This window comes from Pseudorasbora parva, chromosome 9 (genome assembly GCF_024679245.1).
Source record: "Pseudorasbora parva isolate DD20220531a chromosome 9, ASM2467924v1, whole genome shotgun sequence".
Taxonomy (NCBI): Eukaryota; Metazoa; Chordata; class Actinopteri; order Cypriniformes; family Gobionidae; genus Pseudorasbora; species Pseudorasbora parva.
The window spans coordinates 191124-216858 of NC_090180.1; the positions used below are offsets into that span (position 1 = coordinate 191124).

Consider the following 25735-nt stretch of genomic DNA (forward strand, 5'->3'; position numbering starts at 1 on the left):
CTGTGTGTTGTGTCAGGAGTCAGTATGAGGTTAAGAGTGATGAGAAAGTGGTCTGAGGTGTGTAATGGAGTAACTTAAGTGTTGTCCGTGGAGCAGTTGCGTGTGTAGACGAGGTCTAATTGGTTACCTGATTTGTGAGTAGCCGTAGTAGATACTAACTTTAGGTCAAATGAAGTCAGTAGAGTGCTGAAGTCTGTGGCTAGGTGTTTATCAAGATGGATGTTGAAGTCACCAAGCAGAATCAGAGGAGTGCCATCCTCAGGGAAGCTAGAAAGTAACACATCCAACTCCTCCACAAAGTTACCGAGTTGACCTGGGGGACAATAGACCACTACCACATGGATTTTAACAGGGTGAGTAATAGTGATAGAGTGTGATTCAAATGAACTGGCCGATAGAGATGGTAAGGAATCAAATTTCCAATCATTTGAGATAAGCAAACCAGTACCCCCAACCCTCCCAATTGGTCAAGGGGTGTGTGAAAAAATAAAATTAGTTGAGAGGGCTCCAGGAGTGGCAGTGTCCTCTGGTTTGATCCAGGTCTCAGTTAGGGCCATGAGGATGAGCTGAGAATGAGTCCCAATAGATTAAATAAAGTCTGCTTTGTTTACAGCAGACTGGCAATTCCAGAGACCAATTGGAATAGAGAGTAAAGTAGCAGAGGATGTTAGGATATAGTGCAAATTATTAGGATTGTGGCGTCTCGTGCGTACAGGGCGTGATTTACGAGTGCTAGTAGTAATAGTTGAGATTTGAAAGCACATGGTGAATACAGATCAGAGAAAAGGCCAGTTTGAAATACAAAACCTGAACACAAATAATGAAAAGGAAAATGATACTCAAGTGCCTTGTCGGGGTCCTTGCTCGGGAGGAGTTGCACAGGGAAGAGTTGAAGTCTTTACACTCGTCGGGCTTCACATGAGGGCGGCCGCTTCTGCAGACTATTACTCTATTTATACTATCGTTATCGTACTATCGACTATCGTTATTGAAAGCAGCTGGGAACGCCCCCAACAAATGCGATACACACGTGGCAATGACCAAACAAAGGCAAACTCCTACACACACACACCACGAGAATACACAAAAACCACTAATACACACCACTGCACTGCACAGACACACTTATCTAACAACAAATGTACAAACAATCAAATGAGAAAAGTGACAGACACTTACAGAGTAGTTCTCTCTCAGTCAAACGATGCTTCACCTCTGAAGGTACGTTAATATTCAACCTGAATTGAATGTTGTTCTCGTTCACTGCAGTTACACTGACAGATTGGAGTAACTGAGATATGATGAATTAAGACCAAGAGTCAAGAAATGCAATCAATTGAAAGAAATGTTCAGCTTCAACACTCAGCAAGGAGTTTGTATTGCTGTTTCGCCGCTCTCAAAACAACTGCATGTCTAATCTACACACGTCACTAAGCTACATCATCATGTCAGGTTAAACGATTATAACTTCTTAAATCTAACTTTTCTATTCCCGATATTTCCCGAAACATTAAGGGTATATGTTACATTATTAAGATCATGTGTTACTTTTGATAAAGGATGGTTTAAACAACACATATACAGAATGTAAATGTGTTAAGCGTCTCAAGTGCGGATTATCAATAACTTCAATGATGACACTGTTAAATCATTAAAGTCATGCTTGAAAAATGAAGGAAAAACTGTCTCAGGTAAAATATTTTTTCAATGATATCCTGAAGTGGTGTAGACACTTAAAATCTTTTTGAATATCTTTTCTTTTTTATCTGTTCAACCTCTCCTCCCTGCTATACACCATCCCAGTTCTTACTGACACGACTTATTCATCTTTTTCTCCTGTTTCAGTCAAAACATAAAATATGAAAACGCTTGGGTTGTTGAAGTTGTTCATTTTTGCATCAGTTTATCATGGTAAGTGGTTCTTCATCACTTAAATCAGTTTATACCTTATTAAAGCTTACACTTTTTATTATTACAGTTTATTATTTCATGTCTTTACAGAGTGTTGTGGAGAAGAGCGTGTTGATCAGCCGGATAAGCACATCACTGAATCTGAAAGACGATCAGTAACATTACAATGCAAATATAAAACAACTTCATCACAACCAGATCTTTTCTGGTACATCCAGAGAGCAAATGACTTTCCTAAATACATCCTGAGGAGAAACAAATATGGAGGAGAAGATACTGATCCTCAGTTTAAGGAGAGATTTCACTCTAATGTGTCTTCAGAATCAGTTCCTCTGATGATCCAGGATGTGTGTGTGTCTGACTCTGCTGTGTATTACTGCGCTCTGAGGCCCACTGTGACTCACACACACTCAACACACACACAAAAACATGCAACATAAAACTGTCCACCTTTGCCAAAGCAACACTGTAAACAAAGTACAAAAATATTATAGAATTATATTTCACAAAGTGAGAATCATCTCAATATTAAACAAAAAATAAAATAACAAAAAAATAAAAATAAAATAGAAGAGCAAACCTACAGTATTTACTTTTTTCTTCTTCTATTTTCCCTCATATATGTATTTTAACAGATAACAGTTCTATGATCCAGAATGTGTTCTGTGTGTATGACCGGTGTGTATGGTTTTGAATGAGCTCATAAAGGTCCCCATCACACACATTCTGATTTCTTGTGATACGTCCAACCAATCCCCGTAAAGAAAGGTCTGAGACACACCCCTTCTGTTAGCGCTGAACTAAAGCATTAGCATCAGAGCGCAGAGGACATTAATACACTGATCTGACCTAAACATGGAAATACACCTGCTTCTGATAATAATTCTGACTTCAGGTACAAATTAACTTTCTTTATTCATTAGTAATGCAGAAAAAACAGTCCAATAAATTAATTTTGTGTAAATTGTCTCAGTAATGTTCTTATTTCTTTGTTTTAGGTGTGATGGCGGCAGACCAGATTGGGCCAAATAAAGAAACAAGCATTATAAAGAAGGAAGGCGAGACTGTGACCCTGAGCTGCTCATATGATACAAGCAGTGATTATGTTAGACTTTACTGGTACAGACAGCATCCAAACACAGAACCTCAGTATTTAATGTGGAAATATGCTCGATCATGGAGTGGTGCTGGGAACCCTTCAGATCCTCGGTTTGAGTCGACTACATCCCGATCCTCCACTGAACTCAGTATTATCAGTGTAACTCTGGCAGATTCAGCTCTCTATTATTGTGCTCTGAGAGTTGGAGCCCAGTGACACAAAGAGCCTGAGACGCTTTACAAAAACTCACATTCATTTTTCACTTTGATCTCAAGCCACATCAAACCCACAATCTATAATTATCATAATATCATTACACTAGTGGGAACACCTGTGTGTGTGGTTACAACTTATATGTTGCTTGTGTTATAAAGGTGAATGAAAGAAAGTGAAAGAGATCGAAAGTGCTGGGACTTGATAAAAAAATTAACTAACGAATCGTGATTAATCACAAGTTTTTAGAGTTTTTAATATTTTGATATTGTATTAATTTCAGTTACTCTCCAAATTAATGTAGAAACAATTTTAAGACAGCATATATTAGGTATGTGTGGTAATGGCATCTTTTTAATGAGTGAAGGCCAGTATCACTGATACAAATGTCTCTATGAAACTTTAATGACATTACAGTATAAATGAAAGATAAAAATGTCAACATTTATTAGGCTTAAAAAAATACATTTTTAGTTTAAGTGGACTTAAAACAATCTTTATATAAACCCATTATAATAAATGTTATATTTACCTGTGGCCTTCCCTGACACATACAGAAATGTAATAGTTATCAAACACCTTTCTAAACTGCATAAATAATAAATTAAATATAGATTATTCATCATTAAAGCTACACTTTTCTCTGTTCCTTTTGTTCCTTGATGACATCATTAGGGCCGTTGCCGAACATGACGCTGATCTGACGCGCTGTCACACGCATCTCATTTTCTCACAAGTTCATTTAAGATGTTATTTAACTTATTTAAGACAACTAATATGGGAATACTCCACAAAATTGGCATTTTGGCAACATTCTCTGTGTTGCTGTTGTTGTTTGTCCAAGAGAGAAAGAGAACTTGATGTGTGCACTAGTGATGTAAAGTCCGATTCATTTCCACACACTGGTTCTTTTCAGACAGTTCGGCATCGATGAGCTGGTTCATTACAGTAAGCCGAATTATAGGTTCCTGACGTCATCATGTAATGTGTGTCAATGCATATTGAAACATCTGAATAAAGATATGTGTGTGAGTGCATTTAGCTGATTATTGAATTATTCAATCAATTAAGTTAATGGTGTTTGTGAGAGATGAACTAATCTTTTCTGTTTCTGCATTCAGCCTATGGAGACTTAAACAAACAACTCAAACCCGAAGACTCGAGAGATGAACTAATCTTTTCTGTTTCTGCATTCAGCCTATGGAGACTTGAACAAACGTCTCGAACCCGAAGACTCGAGAGATGAACTAATCTTTTCTGTTTCTGCATTCAGCCTATGGAGACTTGAACAAACGTCTCAAACCCGAAGACTCAAGAGATTAACTAATCTTTTCTGTTTCTGCATTCAGCCTATGGAGACTTAAACAAACGTCTCGAACCCGAAGACTCGAGAGATGAACTAATCTTTTCTGTTTCTGCATTCAGCCTATGGGGACTTAAACGAACAACTCAAACCCGAAGACTCGAGAGATGAACTAATCTTTTCTGTTTCTGCATTCAGCCTATGGAGACTTGAACAAACGTCTCGAACCCGAAGACTCGAGAGATGAACTAATCTTTTCTGTTTCTGCATTCAGCCTATGGAGACTTGAACAAACGTCTCGAACCCGAAGACTCAAGAGATTAACTAATCTTTTCTGTTTCTGCATTTGCCTATGGAGACTTAAACCAACGTCTCGAACCCGAAGACTCGAGAGATGAACTAATCTTTTCTGTTTCTGAATTTAGCCTATGGAGACTTAACAATGTCTCGAACCCGAAGACTCGAGAGATGAACTAATCTTTTCTGTTTCTGCATTTAGCCTATGGAGACTTAACAATGTCTCGAACCCGAAGACTCAAGAGATTAACTAATCTTTTCTGTTTCTGCATTCAGCCTATGGAGACTTAAACCAACGTCTCGAACCCGAAGACTCGAGAGATGAACTAATCTTTTCTGTTTCTGCATTTAGCCTATGGAGACTTAACAACGTCTCGAACCCGAAGACTCGAGAGATGAACTAATCTTTTCTGTTTCTGAATTTAGCCTATGGAGACTTAACAATGTCTCGAACCCGAAGACTCGAGAGATGAACTAATCTTTTCTGTTTCTGCATTTAGCCTATGGGGACTTAAACGAACGTCTCGAACCCGAAGACTCAAGAGATTAACTAATCTTTTCTGTTTCTGCATTTGCCTATGGAGACTTAACAATGTCTCGAACCCGAAGACTCAAGAGATTAACTAATCTTTTCTGTTTCTGCATTCAGCCTATGGAGACTTAAACCAACGTCTCGAACCCGAAGACTCGAGAGATGAACTAATCTTTTCTGTTTCTGAATTTAGCCTATGGAGACTTAACAATGTCTCGAACCCGAAGACTCAAGAGATTAACTAATCTTTTCTGTTTCTGCATTCAGCCTATGGAGACTTAAACCAACGTCTCGAACCCGAAGACTCGAGAGATGAACTAATCTTTTCTGTTTCTGAATTTAGCCTATGGAGACTTAACAATGTCTCGAACCCGAAGACTCAAGAGATTAACTAATCTTTTCTGTTTCTGCATTCAGCCTATGGAGACTTAAACCAACGTCTCGAACCCGAAGACTCGAGAGATGAACTAATCTTTTCTGTTTCTGAATTTAGCCTATGGAGACTAAAACGAATGTCTCGAACCCGAAGACTCGAGAGATGAATTAATCTTTTCTGTTTCTGAATTTAGCCTATGGGGACTTAAACGAACAACTCAAACCCGAAGACTCGAGAGATGAACTAATCTTTTCTGTTTCTGAAATTAGCCTATGGAGACTTGAACAAACGTCTCGAACCCGAAGACTCGAGAGATGAATTAATCTTTTCTGTTTCTGAATTTAGCCTATGGGGATGTAAACGAACAACTCAAACCCGAAGACTCGAGAGATGAATTAATCTTTTCTGTTTTTGCATTCAGCCTATGGAGACTCGAACAAACATCCGAACCCGAAGACTCGAGAGATGAACTAATCTTTTCTGTTTCTGAATTTAGCCTATGGGGATGTAAACGAACAACTCAAACCCGAAGACTCGAGAGATGAATTAATCTTTTCTGTTTCTGAATTTAGCCTATGGAGACTTGAACAAACGTCTCGAACCCGAAGACTCGAGAGATGAACTAATCTTTTCTGTTTCTGCATTTGCCTATGGAGACTCGAACAAACGTCTCGAACTGGAAGACTCGAGAGATGAACTAATCTTTTCTGTTTCTGCATTCAGCCTATGGAGACTCGAACAAACGTCTCGAACTGGAAGACTCGAGAGATGAACTAATCTTTTCTGTTTCTGCATTTGCCTATGGAGACTCGAACAAACGTCTCGAACTGGAAGACTCGAGAGATGAACTAATCTTTTCTGTTTCTGCATTCAGCCTATGGAGACTCGAACAAACGTCTCGAACTGGAAGACTCGAGAGATGAACTAATCTTTTCTGTTTCTGCATTCAGCCTATGGAGACTCGAACAAACGTCTCGAACTGGAAGACTCAAGAGATGAACTAATCTTTTCTGTTTCTGCATTTGCCTATGGAGACTCGAACAAACGTCTCGAACTGGAAGACTCGAGAGATGAACTAATCTTTTCTGTTTCTGCATTTGCCTATGGAGACTCGAACAAACGTCTCGAACTGGAAGACTCGAGAGATGAACTAATCTTTTCTGTTTCTGCATTTGCCTATGGAGACTCGAACAAACGTCTCGAACTGGAAGACTCGAGAGATGAACTAATCTTTTCTGTTTCTGCATTTGCCTATGGAGACTCGAACAAACGTCTCGAACTGGAAGACTCGAGAGATGAACTAATCTTTTCTGTTTCTGCATTCAGCCTATGGAGACTCGAACAAACGTCTCGAACTGGAAGACTCGAGAGATGAACTAATCTTTTCTGTTTCTGCATTCAGCCTATGGAGACTTGAACAAACGTCTCGAACCCGAAGACTCGAGAGATGAACTAATCTTTTCTGTTTCTGCATTTGCCTATGGAGACTCGAACAAACGTCTCGAACTGGAAGACTCGAGAGATGAACTAATCTTTTCTGTTTCTGCATTCAGCCTATGGAGACTCGAACAAACGTCTCGAACTGGAAGACTCGAGAGATGAACTAATCTTTTCTGTTTCTGCATTCAGCCTATGGAGACTCGAACAAACGTCTCGAACTGGAAGACTCGAGAGATGAACTAATCTTTTCTGTTTCTGCATTCAGCCTATGGAGACTCGAACAAACGTCTCGAACTGGAAGACTCGAGAGATGAACTAATCTTTTCTGTTTCTGCATTTGCCTATGGAGACTCGAACAAACGTCTCGAACTGGAAGACTCAAGAGATGAACTAATCTTTTCTGTTTCTGCATTTTCCTATGGAGACTCGAACAAACGTCTCGAACTGGAAGACTCGAGAGATGAACTAATCTTTTCTGTTTCTGCATTCAGCCTATGGAGACTCGAACAAACGTCTCGAACTGGAAGACTCGAGAGATGAACTAATCTTTTCTGTTTCTGCATTTGCCTATGGAGACTCGAACAAACGTCTCGAACTGGAAGACTCGAGAGATGAACTAATCTTTTCTGTTTCTGCATTTGCAGATGGAAACTCGAACAAACGTCTTGAACCGGAAGACTCGAGAGATGAACTAATCTTTTCTGTTTCTGCATTCAGCCTATGGAGACTTGAACAAACGTCTCAAACCCGAAGACTCGAGAGATGAACTAATCTTTTCTGTTTCTGCATTCAGCCTATGGAGACTCGAACAAATGTCCCGAACCCGAAGACTCGAGAGATTAACTAATCTTTTCTGTTTCTGCATTTCTTTGTTCTAGTTCCCTCACAGTCATTCAGCTGATATAGGGCCATCAGGGGAGTGTCTTTGTCTTTCTGGGTGTGAAACACATCAATATTCATGATTATTAACGCCCCCCCCCCCCGCAGAAGCCTTCCTGACACAAAACATGTCTTAAACATTTCAAATCAGTATACTGTTTTATGTGAATGAGTGGCCAGAGTGATTTTTACATCGTCTTGAAGCAAAAATTATAGCCTACGTGTTCCAGTCATCAAAAGTCTTGTGAACAAATATTCAGAATGGGTTTCATGGCCTTATTTCAGTTTTTTTTTTTTTTCACAAACAACGCATAAATGTAATTCACTCAAAACTACAAACACATGCTGCTCACATACTATTGTAGCAGAAAGTGTGCTGGATACAGATAAATCAATGTTTAGCCATGATAATTTTACAAGTAACAGAAATAAGCTCAAATATCACACTGAAAAAAAAAATGGAGTGACATCTACTTAAAAAAAGCTAGGCCCCTTTTTTTCACACAGAAAGTCCTTGTAATCTTTACTCAGATTTTTCTAAGTAACATTTACTTACTAGAACCACTTATTTTTTATGTAAAATACACAAGTAAATAACAATTTACACTCAATTGTTCTTAGTAAATTTTACTGCTGTGATATCAAGTACATATTACTTGCCAGTATCACGTAAAATGTACTTAACTATAAATGTAACATTTGCAAAGACATTAAGTTATTGTTACGTAATTATATTTAACTTAGCAGGTTGCATTTATTAAAAGTAATCAAGTAAATTTAATTTTAAATGGTGACATGCTTCATACCACAATGCATTCTGGGAGCCATGGATGAGTTTTGCATGATGCACCCAGAATGCATTGTGGCATGAAGCATGTCACCATTTTTTGAGATTCTTAGACTGAATCTTGATCTCTGTGTGTGAGTGTACAGTCTGTTATAAAATGTATTCAACTTTTCATGTTAAAACCGTGCTGGATCTTTTCTCGAATAAAACAAGGTTAATAATGTATTGCTCATACTCAGGTATAAGATTGGTGAATTAAGCCACTACACAATGATCATATTCTGATCATCAAACAGCCGACAGCATCTGATCACGTGTTCTCTGCTTTTCCTGCCATAGCAAACTCAGTCACAGCAGTGAGAGAAACAGAAACATTAAAAAGTCATCAAACTGCCCAACTAAAGAGAACACTGATCACCATAATGGTGACATAAAAAACTCTATTAATTCTCAATAAGATCTTATGTAGCTTTAGCCATCATTATTGTGATTAAAACTCACGTTCAGTTAAAAGTCAAAACTTATTGATAATAAGTCAGCCACATAAAAGCAACATCCCAAAATGACCGTCTCTGCCACCACTGAACAAGTGGGATCTTTTTGTAAAAAAATAAAAATAAAATAATCTGTGCACATTTTCAATGCACTTTGCTTTTCAGATTTAAATATACTTCATATTTTTAGGTGAATGTGCTGTGACTAGAAAACATTAAATAGTATTTGTAAATATATTATAAAATGTACTCTTTCTTCTCAGTTAATTTATTGCATGAATAAATTGTGTATATTTTACATAAGATATATAGTTACAACTTAATCTTGATTTTACACTGCATAAATTACATGAATTAATGTAATAGATTTTACCATACCACAAAGTCATTATTTTCAGTGCAGGGCATGTCAAAACAGCTTCAGGGCCCAGAAAGCTAGCTTTTACAAACGTGTCTTAGAAGAAAAAAAACATTACTGGTGTGCATCTAGAGACAAAACAATGGCACTGACATATTTTAAGATAAATCAGTGCGTTGCTTTCAGTTAAAACTGCTCAAACAGACGTTTTATTCTAGGACTAGCTTAAGACTAATCTGTGGTCAGGGGTAAGTGTCATTATCTTGCGTGTGTGTTTCAGACACATGAGAGAGAAATGTCTCCAGCGTTTAATTTTTTCTGCTACAGTTTAAGAAAGTATTACAGTCTTTGTCCTTTCCTTTAATACAAGCTGCAGACTTTGAACCACAGGGCACATGAACTGGCTTTAGCATAGACTCCATTACAGAAGTAAATCATATTGCCAGAGGCGGAGCTTCATATCAGGATGTAGAAGCATTTTCATCTGAAGGAGGTTGTCAGTATTCAGTCTGAATGATACTCAAGGCTTTCAGATTCTTCTTCAGATTTCTGCTATCATGATTATTTTCACTCTCCTCAGTTTTGTGTGGACATTTATTGGTAAGATAAAGTTGTATTTATCCTCTCTAATCTAGTTAAATCACTTTTTACTTCTGCTTTCTACAGTTGCAGTTTGATTTCTCTAATTAGGCTTTTATTCTCCATTTATAGGCCACACAGAGGCAGATGGATTGAAACCCTTGTCAGTGAATGAAAACAGACTCATTGGTGAAGCTGTTAATCTGTCCTGCAGCTACAAAGACTATACGGGGTCTGTTAATAATGGTTTACAATGGTACAGACAATATCCCAGATCCAAACCGGAGTTCCTCCTTTACATCTTCCCACGTGGATCTATGAGTGAAGATAGACCTGACAGATTTTCTGCTGAAGTTCATGAAGATATTAAACGTGTGGATCTGAAGATCTCCTCTGCTGTACAGGCAGACTCTGCTCTGTATTACTGTGCCCTGGTGCCCACAGTGACAGGAAACCCAACGGCATCATACAAAAACCTCCCATGCCATCATTAGAGAGAGATCGAGCTTACTTCATCCTGTCCCAAATGCCAAAGCATCATCATTACAAGTCTAACCCTTTTGCTGAACCAAGTCATGACATATAAATTAATTTAGTCAAAGGTTCACATCTCCAATATGACTGAAGTTGTACAAAAACAGTTTTGCCATGAGGTGGCGCTGCGTGACAAAGTAAGAAACAAAGAAAAAAAAATCATTTTGTGAGTTTTTGCAGCAGTATAATCCTGCAATCTATGAGTTTTATTTTAAATGCAGATTAATTCTCTTTCGTTGTTTTTGTGCAGGTCAGATTTTGTCTTTGTCTGCTCAAAGGTCAGAGAATTAAATTTATATTTGAGCTGCAAGCTATTGTTAGTTTGCTTGTGATTTTTTACAGCACCCATCAATACTGGAATTGCAAGATGTATTTTTTAGAGATAAATATGTAAACATGTTATTGATAATACAAACCCAATTCCAAAAAAAACGGGACACAATAATAAAAAACAGAATGCAATGATGTGGAAGTTTCAAATTTCAATATTTTGTTCAGAATACACCAGATGACATATCAAATGTTTAGACTGAGAAAATGTATAATTTTAATGGAAAAATAAAGTTGATTTAAAATGTCATGGCACAAACACATCTCAAAAAAGTTGGGCCAAGGCCATGTTTCCCCCTGTGTGTCATCCCCTCTTCTTTTTAAACAGACACGCCACGCAGCCGAGACGGTCACGCTTGCAGTGTCCCTGGATTTGATTAACCAACTTGTTGATATTTAATCGATGGGCATAGCCTGTAGGCTGAGTTGCATACATAGAAAAATCGTATAATATGTTTCTTTGTTGTAGGTTAATACTTATTTATTTGTGTGTGTGTGTGTGTGTGTGTGTGTGTGTGTGTGTGTGTGTGTGTGTGTGTGTGTGTAGCCTACTTTATGTTTTCAAGGTTTTATTGAATGCATTGCTCTTGTATAGTCTTACTTTGGAATTTTAAGAGCAATAAACATATATTGCAATGTTAAGGAATTCATTTTTTCATTCAGATAATTAAATCAACATGTATAAATTGCTATTAGGCAATTAATGGGGAGATAATCGGTAATTGAATCGAATCGTAACCGAATCGGACAGGAAAAATTAATCGTTAGATTAATCGATGCATTCGAAAAAATAATCGCTAGATTAATCGTTTGAAAAATAATCGTTTATCCCAGCCCTACTGTAGATGATGATCTTCAAACTCTTTGTAATTTTTCTGATATAGCTCCACTGTTGTCCGCCAGAGCATTGGGGGAATTGGTGATCCTCTGCCCATCTCGCCTTCTGAGAGACACTGCCACTCTGAGAGGCTCTTCACCTAATAAGTTGCGCATTGGTCCTCCAGCTGTTCCTTATATGCTCATTTAACTTTTCGGCCTCTTATTGCACCTGTCCTAACTTTTTTGGAATGTGTAACTCTTATGAAATCCAAAATGAGGCAATATTTGGCATGACTTTTCAGAATCTCTCACTTTCAACATTTGATATATATATATATATATATATATATATATATATATATATATATATATATATATATATATATATATATATATAGTGAATTAAATATGTTTATGAGATTTGTAAATTATTGCATTCCCAACTTTTTTTTGGAATTGGGTTTGTATTCTAGATATTTTTAAACTATATATTCCAATATATATTGAAAATCTTGTCAATGTGTATTTTAATTATATTTTAGCATACGACTCACTCTTAACTGTCTGAGATAGCTTAAATAATAATTCAGTAAAGATAATTCCCCCCATCCCTCACTTCAACAATCATAACTCTTCTCATCTATATTCTGCCAGAGGGAGGAGCTCTGATTCAGATTCTCTTCTCCAGCTCCTGCTGTATCAGAGGAAATGTGCAGCAGTCGTTCTTCATTCTCATTTTCTCTTCACTGTTCAGATGTTGTCTCTGCTCTTAATTCTTATTTCTCTGCTCCAAGGTCAGTTTATAATCTTTTTTAAATTTGATCCAATGATTATATATTCAGTGTGAAAAACATATATAACAATTTAAATTAAACCAAAGGAATAATCCAGGAGATCTGTTTCTTCTTTCACACAGAGAATGCTGAAGCAAATACAATAAAGCCACTGGTCTCAGAGAAGCAGGCCACAGCAGGAGACAATGTTACGCTGTCCTGCGATTACAGTGGTCGTGTTAACACAGTGCAGTGGTATCGACAATATCCCGGATCTCCACTAGAGTACCTGATATTTGCCACTGAGCTTAGAGCCCAGTCCGAGCCTTCACTTCGGCTCTCATGTGTGGCTGATGGAGAACACAAACGTATGCATCTGAGCATCTTTCAGGCAGAAATGGCAGACTCCGCTCTGTACTACTGTGCCCTGGTGCCCACAGTGACTGTAAACACTGCAACACTGTACAAAAACAAGACATTGGCAGCACACAGAGATCAGACATTCAGACCAACACTGAGTGTCATCACTCCACGGAAACAATCAAGGAAAAGTGTGGAAAGTAGTGTGAATAAAATATACATTTAAATGTATAAATGAAATAAAACTTTGTAAATATGAAATGACTGACAATATGCAATGGCTCAAGAAATGAAGTACATTTGCTAAATCTCTCTATTTATCAGTATTTCTGGCTCTTTTTAATCGGAGTAGTGGATTATAGAACAAATTACACTAATGAGCTGTTTTAGTGCATCAATAATGTACAATCAGCGTAGACCGATTCCTTGAGGAATAAGTCAGTTATGTAAATCAAGCACATATCTACATCTAACTAACAGAGAGATTAATATGAATAGGTGTCATTAAATTCTTCATGATTCACAACCCTACTGATGGAGAGAGAATAAAACTTCATATTTCGTAGTCCTTCAAAGCTGGCAGAAGGAGGAGCTCTATGAGTGTGTTCTTCACTTCTGAGCATGCTGTCATTCTTTGAGTTAAAACATCATCATGCGGGTCTATTTCCTTTTGTTCCTCTCAGCACTTGCAGGTGAGAATGTTTTAGTTTCCATTTTACTTCTTCATTAGCATTTCTGATTAAAGGGTTTAAATGTAAGTTTTTCTTTTTACAGGAGACTCTCTTGGTGATGTGATAACATCTCATGACTCTGGAAAAGAAGCTCAAGATGGAAAGAGTGTTACTCTCTCCTGTAACTACAGTGGTGTTGTGCTCAATCTACTGTGGTATCGTCAGTATCAGAGATCCAAACCAGAACTCCTTCTCTCCATCTCTGAATCTGGAGATCCAGTTAAAGCAGATCCATCAGCCCACTGGTTTAAACCTAAAGTTGACAAACAGAGAAAGCTCATGGAACTGGAGATCAGCCCTGCTAAAGTAACAGACTCTGCTCAGTATTACTGTGCCCTGGTGCCCACAGTGACACGAAACCTGTTTCCTTTGCACAAAATCTTGCCACTGGTATAACTTAACATGCCACGGCAGATAGAATAGCTGATGAACTTATTTCCACAGATTTATTTGGCTTTTATTTTATTTCAGTCAGAAAACTTTAACAAATTTTTTTTGTGGGGACCTGATATTAAACATATGAAAAATAAAAACATATTGTGACAGATTTTCCATTCTTTGCCTAAGATGAGCAAGAACAGGACATGAAAAATGAATTCTCAGTTTCCAACCCTAAAATAATAAATAAAAAACGTGGACAAATCATTTTAAATTGTAATGTAGACGTATGTGTAAACATCCTGTTCGAACCACACGCTCCAAGTGAGACTTGAACCCGGGTCCACCGGCCTGAGAGTCGGACGCTCCAACAAGGAGGCTAAAGGCTTCAACCTCTAGTGTCAGTCGCTAGAGACTCTCTGGAGGAGTGAGGGTTACTTGCACAGCAGCTACTAGCTGGCCTCTGTTACACTTGCATTTTCTGTGAAGCTTCCTTGAAACAATATGTATTGTGAAAAGCACTCTACGAATAAATGTGAATTGAATTGAACAAAGGCATTCAGATGCTGTAGCCCAGATAGAAGCTGCGCCCCAATTCAGAGGCTGCATCCTTCAAAGGCCGATTGCAACACCGCAGCGCGACAGACTGTCCCAATTCAAAGGCTCCTTCAAATGCGGCCTTCGCTTCCCATGAAATGAAGGATTCAACAGATGGTTCCTTCATGACCTTGGCGTGGCCTTTGAAGAACGCATCTGAAGGTCAGACTGCGTGTTGCTTAATGGGACAGTCTAGCCTACAGACGACTGTTCTTGTCACATGAGCAGCAGAAACTGTTTTACTGAGTTATATACAACTGCCTAAAAATAAAAAAGGTTCACACCCTGTCTAAATATGTTCACTTTGGTCCATTAATGTACATAATAAAGAGTATAAAACCATAAGAAATCACATCTTAAGGTATGAATCAACATTTAAACTGAGTTAAAGTTTCTAGTTTTATATTTGTATTAGTAGATATTTGAGTAAGTTGAAACAGAATTATTGCATTTTAAGTGTAATTTGTCTATTTTTACACAAAAAAATGCTGTCCCGCTGTTGCCTCCTTTGTCTTTTTTGTAGTACTAATATTGGTGGGGAAAATAACAAAATAGCATTGTGGCAAGCAGCGAGGCGAGGGACAGTGAGAGCGGGCCGGTGGCGAGTGGTAATGAGTGCCAGCTGCGCGACACACCGGTCTCGTCTCTCCATCGCAGAGTATAAAGACAGTGGAAGACGAGAGAGGACCAGGACTGGACTTTACGTTGAGTTTTGTTTATGTTGTATTACGTGTGTGTGGGCAGTCGTCAATGAGGGGCTGCCCGCGGTTTACTTTCGTTTTGTTTATTTATTTAATAAAAGTTGTTGAACGTTCGCCGGTTCCCGCCTTCTTCCTTCCCATCTACGAACCTCGTTACAAGCATATTATTTAGTTGCCTTTATTTTGTCATAATTATATAATAACATAATTTTGTCAGAATTGACTAACTGTCACTGATCTTTAACCTGAAATGATCTATAATTTTGCGCAACGTTTTAACAGTTAACATTTCTCTTTGTTACCATTTGTAATTTCAGACAAACAGGCACTGTAACAATCATTATATTCTTGAAGGAGCATTATATTCTACCAGAAGGTGGAGCTCTAGGAACCATTGTAGTTCAGTCTCAGCTCAGATTAAAAACAGAGCAGACAGACTTACATTGAGTCACTTATACTCTAGTAACTGTAAGTCTTGACTCTCAGAGTCATTGTCTCTTATTAGTGCAGATGTTGCTCCTGGTATTCATTATATCTTCTCTTCTAAGAGGTGAGTGATTAATTTTCCCCATTTTTATACTTGACAATTTACATGTCCAGTAGAAATTATTCATTCATTTTTGTGTTTGTGTGTTTGTTTTAATCAGAGAATGCTGCTGCAGACGTGATAACACCATTCCTCACAGAGAAACATGTTTTGGAAGGAAAAGATGTTACACTGATCTGCAACTACACTGGCAGTGTTAGTAATCTGCAGTGGTACCGTCAGTATCCCGGATCCAAACCTGAACACCTCATTTTGTTCTTTGAGACCAAATCATCTTCCTCTCTCCGTCTGACCGCTGCTGCTGATAAAGTCGTCAAACATATGAATCTGACTATCTCTTCTACAGAAGTCTCAGACTCTGCCATGTACTACTGTGCCCTGGTGCCCACAGTGACAGGAAACACAACTGCACACTACAAAAACTCAGAGAAATTAGATTTAAGGCAGAAGATCATGATCCACAGCAGACTTCTACCTGACAGTCAAAGCAATACGTCACGAAAATGTGGACTTGGCTGAAGACCGTAAGGGCTTAGGGTCCATTTGGGACAGGGCCTATAAAGACTCCATTACAGGAGTAAATAACTTCACCAGAGGCGGAGCTTCATATCAGGATGAAGAAGCATTTTCATCTGAAGGAGGTTGTCAGTATTCAGTCTGAATGATACTCAAGGCTTTCAGATTCTTCTTCAGATTTCTGCTATCATGATTATTTTCACTCTCCTCAGTTTTGTGTGGACATTTATTGGTAAGATAAAGTTGTATTTATCCTCTCTAATCTAATTAATTAACTTTTAAAAAACTGCTTTCTTCAGTTACAGTTTAATTTCTTTAATTAGGCTTTTATTCTCCATTTATAGGCCACACAGAGGCAGATGCATTAAAACCCTTGTCATTGAATGAAAACAGACTCATTGGTGAAGCTGTTAATCTGTCCTGCAGTTACAAAGACTATACGGGGTCTGTTAATAATGGTTTACAATGGTACAGACAATATCCCAGATCCAAACCGGAGTTCCTCCTTTACATCTTCCCACGTGGATCTATGAGTGAAGATAGACCTGACAGATTTTCTGCTGAAGTTCATGAAGATATTAAACGTGTGGATCTGAAGATCTCCTCTGCTGTACAGGCAGACTCTGCTCTGTATTACTGTGCCCTGGTGCCCACAGTGACAGGAAACCCAACGGCATCATACAAAAACCTCCCATGCCATCATTAGAGAGAGATCGAGCTTACTTCATCCTGTCCCAAATGCCAAAGCATCATCGCTGCAATAGTCTTTTGCTGAAACAAGTCATAATACATTCATATAGTCAAAGGTTCCCATCTTCCTGAAAAATGACTGAAATTTTACAGAAACCTGTTTTGCCAGGAGGTGGCGCTGTGTGATTTAAAGTGAGATAGAAGACACTTTGTCTTTTCATTTTGAGAGTTTTCCAGTAGTATAATCCTGCAATCTATGAGTTTTATCTTACATGCAGATTAATTCTCATTTTTGGTTTTGTGCATCAAAATTATTATTATTTATTTTATTTTATTTCAGTAATGATTTTTATTTTTGTTCTAGGTGTGTTCAGCATTTGGTTCAGTGTCATGTGGTTGAGTGGTTTCTGTTGATTGATTGTGGACCTGTGGCTGGAGCCCAGGGGAATGTATGACCAGGTGCCTTGAGTCCATCTTTGTGGGAACACGAGGGGATGGAGTGGAGCCCCGTCCCAAATGCCAAGGCGGATAAAAGTAAGCTGAACTCAGAACCTCTTTTCATTTTGGACGATAATGAAAGTATAAGCACCAAACCTGTTTCGTCACCCAGCTCTGAGTTAATAATGTCTGTGATGTCCCCATTCTGCCTCCCACTTTCACCTCCTCTGCCTGTTCAATATCGGCCAAGGACCGATCTGACGACTTTTTTGTGCTCTTCCTTTTATTTTCCGCTTTCTATTTGTGACCTGAGTTGAATGTTTATTTGTATACTTTCCTCACTTAATGTATGTGGATGAGTGTGACAGCGCTTTTATTAAACCCAAGGAAAATACGCCAGCTCTCGTCTCATGTGCATCTTTTCATCCAACCCCTGCAACTAAACATTTTAACTTTGCATTATAATGTGCTAAATGGTTTTTGCTTACTATCTGAAACATTTTGTGTTAATTGTTTAACCTGTTTAATCCCAAATTTTTTCCTGCAAAGTAAGTACATACAATTTACTTCTTAGACCCCCCAACACACAAACATTATGTCTTCTTTGATTTTATGTTGGTTAAGTTAGTGAAATATTAGGTTTTATATTGGGTCACAATAGTGACCGGTGGGAAACAGCCTAGACAGAATTCATACAAATTCTGAAAATTAGACCTATTTACATGTTTAAAACTTAAACTAACAATAACATATCCAACATATAAGAATGAGATATGATTAGAATTTACTTCAAAACTATTTCTATTGTTCATGATACACAATTAAAAAGAAAAAATGGGGTATGAAAATTGCAACCCATTGAAATAAATACAAAAATCTAGTTCATCTTCACTGAATGAATGTGTCCGGCCAAAGAGAGGGGAAGAGGTAACCAACAAACCTTGACAAGATCTAGGCACTTACATGTAGTTATTACTCCTAAATATTAGGAAGAGCAACTTTAAACATTGAAGTACCAATTGGTAAATCCGAAATTGGGAAGTTTATAAGATATATCTCATAGATATAGATAGACAGATTGACAGACAGACAGAAGTATAGACAGACAGAAGTTTAGTTAGACAGACAGAAGTATAGTTAGACAGACAGACAGACAGACAGAAAGAAGTATAGCTAGACAAAGGTATAGACAGACAGAAGTATAGTTAGACAGACAGAGAGAAGTATAGACAGACAGACAGAAGTATAGTTAGACAGACAGAGAGAAGTATAGACAGACAGACAGAAGTATAGTTAGACAGACAGAAGTATAGTTAGACAGACAGACAGAAGTATAGTTAGACAGACAGACAGAAGTATAGTTAGACAGACAGACAGAAGTATAGTTAGACAGACAGAAGTATAGAGAGACAGACAGACAGAATCAAGTATAGCTAGACAAAGGTATAGACAGACAGAAGTACAGACAGAAGTATGATGGAGGGAGGGGGGGGAGGGAGGGAGGGAGGGATTTCAGTTCAGTATGTGAGAGTTCATATGAATAACACAGAATGACATAGAGGGGACATATTCTGTGTTATACTACCGGTCACAATTGTGACCGTCTTCATTTATCTGCATCCTGACAAAAGAATAAACCATGTATTAATATAATTTCAATATGTATGTATAGATAACCCTTTCATGATGGTGTGTGCAAAAAAATAATGAGCTATTCAAAAATTAACTTTGATTAATTAATTAAAATTTCCTGTCATTTCTGTGCTTTCACGTTGTCATTGTGTTAAGATGGCAGTACAAAGAAATAAGTGTGTGTGGTCACACGACCAAACTACACAACAATGTTAGACCTGCCCAGAACTCATGTAGACATCTTAAATGTTCATTATAAATGAAAATTTGCTTCATAATAGAAGTTGCTTTTTAATACTACACTAAAATATGCGAGGAAAATTTACGGTCACAATTGTGACTGGTGGGATTAAACATCTGAAATCTATTTAACTTGAAATGTATACATTTTCATTCCAATTTAAAGTCTTTAACTTATCTTTAAAGGGTTAGTTTACCCAAAAATTACACTTCTGTCATTAATTACTTTCCCTCATGATGAAACACTGTAGGACTATTTTAACAATCTCTTTTCCAACTTTCTGGACCTTGAAAGTTGTCGTTGTGTTGCTGTCTTTGTGAGAAAGCTCTCAGATTTCATCAGAAATATCTTAATTTGTGTTCCGAATATGAATGAAGGTCCTAGGCCAGCCACACACTGCAGCGTGGTGTGAGAGTGGCGTTTCTGTTGAGTGTCAGCTGTGTGGCCACTGAGTGGCGTTTTATATATCTTTGCACACCAGAAACGTGTCTAACTGCTGCTAGGTGTTGTGCAGGGAAGGCCTTTACTTCATGTATACTTCATGTTAAACATAAATATATAGCCTACTGATACAGCAAAGAAAACGTCAGCAGTATTGACCATAGATATCAATGTTATTGACGATACAATAGGCTGCAGAATATTTTGTTCTGTATCGGCGTGCAATGTTTGAAAATCAATTATTATTTATTTAAATTACAGTTATATCTGCATTTGTCAAAACCTAAAGACATTCAAACATCAAAATGTCATTTATTAAAATGTATTCATGTCAAATTGACATCTAAACATAGTTTCCTATTGTATTTTGCGTGAAAAAAGGCGTTGGTTTTTTATTTCATTTCTAGCATGCGCACGTTTTTGGTGCGGCTTTAGCCGTCTGTGTCATGCAGGAGGTCTGCAAGCTCTAATATGTCAACATGGAAGCCAAAATAAAAATGGACGCGGCACGCAGGCAAGACGCTCACGCCACGCTTGCAGTGTATTGCCGGCCTTACGATATTAGACCAACATGAGGTGAGGAATTAATGACTGAGATTTCATTTCAGTTGAAGTAAATTTGAAAAAAAAAATTCAAAATGTGGATTTATTATTAAGAACAACAATACCACTACAAAACACAATGGTAGAGCCTGGATATTATATTGAAGATGTAAAACTGAATAACCTGCATGAGTGAAAATTTTAAATTGAATTGATTACAACCAAATGTATCAAATGCAGTGGAAACTGTGGGACTAATCAAAATAGTCGAATAAATTCTTTTTGCTGGACTTACAAGGTTTATCACATGGATAACAGTCTAACTTACAACACAAAGAACTAAAACATACATTAATGTGAGTACTTGGCTTCTGTTTTGTAGCTCAGGTGTGAATGAGCTTATAGAGGAGGGACTCAGGGTTCTCAGATCTGACATGATGTAATGATGTCTGACAGAGACTGTCTGACTCTTCTCTGAGGGAACACTTGTACAGTATAATGGATCTTCATTCAGTTATTCTCTTCTGTGTCTCAGCAGGTGTGTTTTATTTGTTATATATTTATTTATATATATATTTATTTGATTATTTATTGTAAACAAAGTTTTACACATCTCACTAAAAATTGGTGTGCTTTTCAATCACATCAACACTGCCCAATAACCTGAGGAAACACAACAACACTACACAATAACCTGTGGAAACACAACAACACTACACAATAACCTGAGGAAACACAACAACACTGCACAATAACCTGAGGAAACACAACAAAACTGCACAAAACCTGAGGAAACACAACAACACTGCACAATAACCTGAGGAAACACAACAACACTGCACAATAACCTGAGGAAACACAACAACACTACACAATAACCTGAGGAAACACAACAACACTGCACAATAACCTGAGGAAACACAACAACACTGCACAATAACCTGAGGAAACACAACAACACTACACAATAACCTGAGGAAACACAACAACACTGCACAATAACCTGAGGAAACACAACAACACTGCACAATAACCTGAGGAAACACGACAACACTGCACAATAACCTGAGGAAACACAACAACACTGCACAATAACCTGAGGAAACACGACAACACTACACAATAACCTGAGGAAACACAACAACACTGCACAATAACCTGAGGAAACACAACAACACTGCACAATAACCTGAGGAAACACAACAACACTACACAATAACCTGAGGAAACACAACAACACTACACAATAACCTGAGGAAACACAACAACACTGCACAATAACCTGAGGAAACACAACAACACTGCACAATAACCTGAGGAAACACAACAACACTGCACAATAACCTGAGGAAACACGACAACACTGCACAATAACCTGAGGAAACACAACAACACTGCACAATAACATGAGGAAACACGACAACACTGCACAATAACCTGAGGAAACACGACAACACTACACAATAACCTGAGGAAACACAACAACACTACACAATAACCTGAGGAAACACAACAACACTGCACAATAACCTGAGGAAACACAACAACACTGCACAATAACCTGAGGAAACACGACAACACTGCACAATAACCTGAGGAAACACAACAACACTGCACAATAACCTGAGGAAACACGACAACACTACACAATAACCTGAGGAAACACAACAACACTGCACAATAACCTGAGGAAACACAACAACACTGCACAATAACCTGAGGAAACACAACAACACTACACAATAACCTGAGGAAACACAACAACACTACACAATAACCTGAGGAAACACAACAACACTGCACAATAACCTGAGGAAACACAACAACACTGCACAATAACCTGAGGAAACACAACAACACTGCACAATAACCTGAGGAAACACAACAACACTGCACAATAACCTGAGGAAACACAACAACACTGCACAATAACCTGAGGAAACACAACAACACTGCACAATAACCTGAGGAAACACAACAAAACTGCACAAAACCTGAGGAAACACAACAACACTGCACAAAACCTGAGGAAACACAACAAAACTGCACAAAACCTGAGGAAACACAACAACACTGCACAATAACATGAGGAAACACAACAACACTGCACAATAACCTGAGGAAACACAACAACACTACACAATAACCTGTGGAAACACGACCACACTGCACAATTACCTGAGGAAACACAACGACACTGCACAATAACCTGAGGAAACAACACTACACAATAACCTGAGGAAACACAACAACACTGCACAATAACCTGAGGAAACACGACCACACTGCACAATTACCTGAGGAAACACAACGACACTACACAATAACCTGAGGAAACACAACAACACTGCACAATAACCTGAGGAAACACAACGACACTACACAATAACCTGAGGAAACAAAACAACACTGCACAATAACCTGAGGAAACACAACAACACTACACAATAACCTGTGGAAACACAACAACACTGCACAATAACCTGAGGAAACACAACAACACTGCACAATAACCTGAGGAAACACAACAACACTGCACAATAACCTGAGGAAACACAACAACACTACACAATAACCTGAGGAAACACAACGACACTGCACAATAACCTGAGGAAACACAACAACACTACACAATAACCTGAGGAAACACAACAACACTACACAATAACCTGAGGAAACACAACGACACTGCACAATAACCTGAGGAAACACAACAACACTACACAATAACCTGTGGAAACACAACAACACTGCACAATAACCTGAGGAAACACAACAACACTGCACAATAACCTGAGGAAACACAACAACACTGCACAATAACCTGAGGAAACACAACAACACTGCACAATAACCTGAGGAAACACAACAACACTACACAATAACCTGAGGAAACACAACGACACTGCACAATAACCTGAGGAAACACAACAACACTACACAATAACCTGTGGAAACACAACAACACTGCACAATAACCTGAGGAAACACAACAACACTGCACAATAACCTGAGGAAACACAACAACACTGCACAATAACCTGAGGAAACACAACAACACTGCACAATAACCTGAGGAAACAAAACAACACTGCACAATAACCTGAGGAAACACAAAAACACTGCACAATAACCTGAGGAAACACAACAACACTACACAATAACCTGTGGAAACACAACAACACTGCACAATAACCTGAGGAAACACAACAACACTGCACAATAACCTGAGGAAACACAACAACACTGCACAATAACCTGAGGAAACAAAACAACACTGCACAATAACCTGAGGAAACACAACAACACTGCACAATAACCTGAGGGAACACAACAACACTGCACAATAACCTGAGGAAACACAACAACACTGCACAATAACCTGAGGAAACACAACAACACTGCACAATAACCTGAGGAAACACAACAACACTGCACAATAACCTGAGGAAACACAACAACACTGCACAATAACCTGAGGAAACACAACAACACTACACAATAACCTGAGGAAACACAACAACACTGCACAATAACCCGAGGAAACACAACAACACTGCACAATAACCTGAGGAAACAAAACAACACTGCACAATAACCTGAGGAAACACAACAACACTGCACAATAACCTGAGGAAACACAACAACACTGCACAATAACCTGAGGAAACACAACAACACTGCACAATAACCTGAGGAAACACAACAACACTGCACAATAACCTGAGGAAACACAACAACACTGCACAATAACCTGAGGAAACACAACAACACTGCACAATAACCTGAGGGAACACAACAAAACTGCACAATAACCTGAGGAAACACAACAACACTGCACAATAACCTGAGGAAACACAACAACACTGCACAATAACCTGAGGAAACACAACAACACTGCACAATAACCTGAGGAAACACAACAACACTGCACAATAACCTGAGGAAACACAACAACACTGCACAATAACCTGAGGAAACACAACAACACTGCACAATAACCTGAGGAAACACAACAACACTGCACAATAACCTGAGGGAACACAACAACACTGCACAATAACCTGAGGAAACACAACAACACTGCACAATAACCTGAGGGAACACAACAACACTGCACAATAACCTGAGGAAACACAACAACACTGCACAATAACCTGAGGAAACACAACAACACTGCACAATAACCTGAGGGAACACAACAACACTGCACAATAACCTGAGGAAACACAACAACACTGCACAATAACCTGAGGGAACACAACAACACTGCACAATAACCTGAGGAAACACAACGACACTACACAATAACCTGAGGAAACACAACAACACTGCACAATAACCTGAGGGAACACAACAACACTACACAATAACCTGAGGAAACACAACAACACTGCACAATAACCTGAGGAAACACAACAACACTGCACAATAACCTGAGGAAACACAACAACACTGCACAATAACCTGAGGAAACACAACAACACTGCACAATAACCTGAGGGAACACAACAACACTGCACAATAACCTGAGGAAACACAACAACACTGCACAATAACCTGAGGAAACACAACAACACTGCACAATAACCTGAGGAAACACAACAACACTGCACAATAACCTGAGGAAACACAACAACACTGCACAATAACCTGAGGGAACACAACAACACTACACAATAACCTGAGGAAACACAACAACACTGCACAATAACCTGAGGAAACACAACAACACTGCACAATAACCTGAGGAAACACAACAACACTGCACAATAACCTGAGGAAACACAACAACACTGCACAATAACCTGAGGGAACACAACAACACTGCACAATAACCTGAGGAAACACAACAACACTGCACAATAACCTGAGGAAACACAACAACACTGCACAATAACCTGAGGGAACACAACAACACTGCACAATAACCTGAGGAAACACAACAACACTGCACAATAACCTGAGGAAACACGACAACACTGCACAATAACCTGAGGAAACACGACAACACTGCACAATAACCTGAGGAAACACAACAACACTACACAATAACCTGAGGAAACACAACAACACTGCACAATAACCTGAGGGAACACAACAACACTGCACAATAACCTGAGGAAACACAACGACACTACACAATAACCTGAGGAAACACAACAACACTGCACAATAACCTGAGGGAACACAACA

General features: G+C 38.4%; 1 gene segment (V, D, J or C); it reads left to right on the plus strand.

The window, feature by feature from the left end:
• The first annotated feature begins 2766 nt into the window (after positions 1-2766).
• On the plus strand, positions 2767-3226 carry LOC137089375 (immunoglobulin lambda variable 2-18-like). The segment is given in 2 exon segments: positions 2767-2806; positions 2910-3226. Coding segments are annotated over 2 exon segments (357 nt in total).
• The last annotated feature ends 22509 nt before the right edge of the window (positions 3227-25735 follow it).